Here is a 2,411-nt window from a genome sequence, read left to right on the forward strand (position 1 = left end):
GAGCCGTGATGGCGCAGTGGTTAGAAAGGCAGTACTGCAGGCTAATTCTGCTGACTCCCAGCAGTTCTAATTCTGCTGGCTCAAGGTTGACTCAGCCTTTCATCCTTTTGAAGTTTGTAAAATGAGGACCCAGATTGTTGGGGGCAATATTATGCTGACTCTGTAAACCGCTTAGAGAGGGCTGTAAAGCACGGTGAAGCGGTATATAAGTCTGCTATTGCTATAAATCTTTTCTCATTTGATGCCCAGAGCATTTAGTTTGGCACAGGGTAAAATTTCTGTAAAAAGTAACATCCCAGTTAAAGCAATTCCAATCCCAGGCAACTGAGCTTAACTCTTACACACAGACCTGTATGCTTGAATAGCTGCTGATGTATTTTTCATCTCCATGTATTCATGCCCCATAAGGGTCCATGCTCCAAGGTATCGAGGATTCAGCTTCAGGGCTCGCTGGAAATAGAGGGCTGCTTTCTCATGCTGGGAACGCAAACTGTAATAGTTCCCTAAGTTAAATAATAATAATAATAATAATAGCTTCACTGGCACTGTTTAAAAGGGGAAAAAAATCACAGTTTCTTCAAGAAAAGAACATGAAAAGTTTCTCACCAATTACACAGCAAGTTTCTACACGGTACTTGTCAATCTCACATAGGTTATGGGCCAAATAGCTCAATTCGGGCTTCATACCCTAGTAAGGGGAGGGGAAAAAAGTGGGGGGGAAATGAAAATTTACTCCGTTGCAAAAGGAAATTAGGAAGATAAGATAAGATAACCTTTATTGTCATTTTTTTACTGGGCACAATGGCACACATCAAAAAATGAAATTTAGTTGCCCGCTCTCAAAGTGAAACACATATATGACACACACCTAAAACATACTATATACAACATATGTACAGACCCACACCCCTACATATCCGTAACAAATAAATATTAAATACTGTCCATCTTGAATATATAATGGAAGGAGAAATTCAGCCACTTGGTTAACTACCTAGTTCACTTTAAGAATTTAACTGCCACACTACAATTGTAGAAATAAATCCATCAAGCGAGCTCTACTAATATGTTACTGTTTTTTTCTAGATAACCAAGCGAAGAAAGGCATAAAATTACACCACAACCTTATTTGATTATTGTAGCAATATTGTAACCCAGGGGTCTTCAATCTTGGCCCTTTTATGGCTTGTGGACTTCAACTCCCAGAATTCCTCAGCCAGGCACACCGACTGAGGAATTCTGGGAGTGGAAGTCCACAAGCCATAAAAGGGCCAAGTTTGAAGACCCCTGTTGTAACCAAATAACACAACCACTATATTATCTAGTTTTCAGTAAAGCCACAGCAGATGGCAGCATTAGGTAACTGGCCGATTTTGGAAAGAGATAAGTACTTGGAGAAGATGGGAAGGCAAACAAACATCCTGAAAATGACCCATGTTGCCAAAAAAACCTACATGGATGTATCAAAGTAAGCATCATCTTGATTTAAAGGGATCTTGGTTTTCAGCAAAAGTGTAAGATGTTTTAGTGATTTGGAATGTTTGAAAATTATTTGTAGTAAAGTCACATGCAACAGTCTGTGTATGTCCTCCCTTCCCTGCTTTTTGTCCTCTTCTCCAGCACTTTGATGCATGAAGATGGACTGCATCTTTCTATATCAAAGTATGAGTAGGTTAGGAAGAGATGCTGTGCTGGTGTGTGTGTGTGGAACAGGGAATAAGGAGAGTACTGCAAGGGAGAGTGGCAAAACAGGCCAAATGAACAGAAGACGTCTAATCCAAAGCTGGCTGCTGATTATATGGAAACTGGATTTCTGTGCAGAGGGTGACTGAAAGCATTATAAGAAGTGGAAGCTGCTCCAGAGAGTGCTGACAGTTTGAATACATTGTATGGCTGTGAATAACATAATACTAATCGGGAGTATTTTGTTAAAATATGGCTGAGAAAAAAGGTACTTACTCTGACATAAAGCAAGTTGGAGAAGGTATCCATATTTTCTATCCTGAAAGGGTCTTGTTTTCTTAATTCATTAAAGATGGATAATGCTTTGTCGATATCTGAAGAAAAAGCAACATGACACGATCATAAATGATTTAGATGAGGAAATAGAAGGAGAACTCATCAGATTTGCAGACAACAGTAAACTGGCAGGACTAGCCCACACCCCAGAAGATAGGCTCAAGATCTAGATGGATCTCGACAGATCTGAACACTGGGCCCTATCTAACAAAATGAAAATCAATGGTGAGAAAAGTAAGGCTTTACACTTAGGCAAGAAAAAACAAATGTATGTGTACAGAATGGGTGGAACCTTACTCAACAGCAGCAATTCTGTTAGTGTTAGTACTGTTTTACAGTGCTTTGGTAACACCACACTTGGAATTCTGCCTCCAGTTTTGATCGCCACAATA

At 39.7% G+C, this 2,411-nt stretch overlaps 1 protein-coding gene across 1 annotated transcript; it reads right to left on the bottom strand.

The window, feature by feature from the left end:
* Positions 1 to 318: 318 nt before the first annotated feature.
* On the bottom strand, positions 319 to 2,056 carry LOC107301971 (cell division cycle protein 23 homolog). Its single transcript, XM_015831113.1, has 3 exons — positions 1,960 to 2,056; positions 607 to 688; positions 319 to 503 (listed from the first exon to the last, which is right to left on the bottom strand). Exons 1-3 carry the CDS (start codon positions 1,990 to 1,992, stop codon positions 331 to 333), a joined length of 288 nt encoding a protein of 95 aa, XP_015686599.1. The 5' UTR covers positions 1,993 to 2,056; the 3' UTR covers positions 319 to 330.
* Between the last annotated feature and the right edge of the window lie 355 nt (positions 2,057 to 2,411).

This window comes from Protobothrops mucrosquamatus, unplaced genomic scaffold (assembly GCF_001527695.2).
Source record: "Protobothrops mucrosquamatus isolate PMUCROS unplaced genomic scaffold, P.Mucros_1.0 scaffold21173, whole genome shotgun sequence".
In the NCBI taxonomy this organism is placed as follows: domain Eukaryota; kingdom Metazoa; phylum Chordata; class Lepidosauria; order Squamata; family Viperidae; genus Protobothrops; species Protobothrops mucrosquamatus.

What these genes read in the sequence shown, in the direction of transcription:
- LOC107301971 (XM_015831113.1), bottom strand. Translation starts at nt 1,992, where the DNA reads ATGGATACCTTCTCCAACTTGCTTTATGTCAGA. An exon ending in CCAACTTGCTTTATGTCAGA is followed by an intron (nt 689 to 1,959) that starts GTAAGTACCTTT and finishes TCCCCTTACTAG; the next exon opens with GGTATGAAGCCCGAATTGAG. An exon ending in AGAAACTTGCTGTGTAATTG is followed by an intron (nt 504 to 606) that starts GTGAGAAACTTT and finishes TATTTAACTTAG; the next exon opens with GGAACTATTACAGTTTGCGT.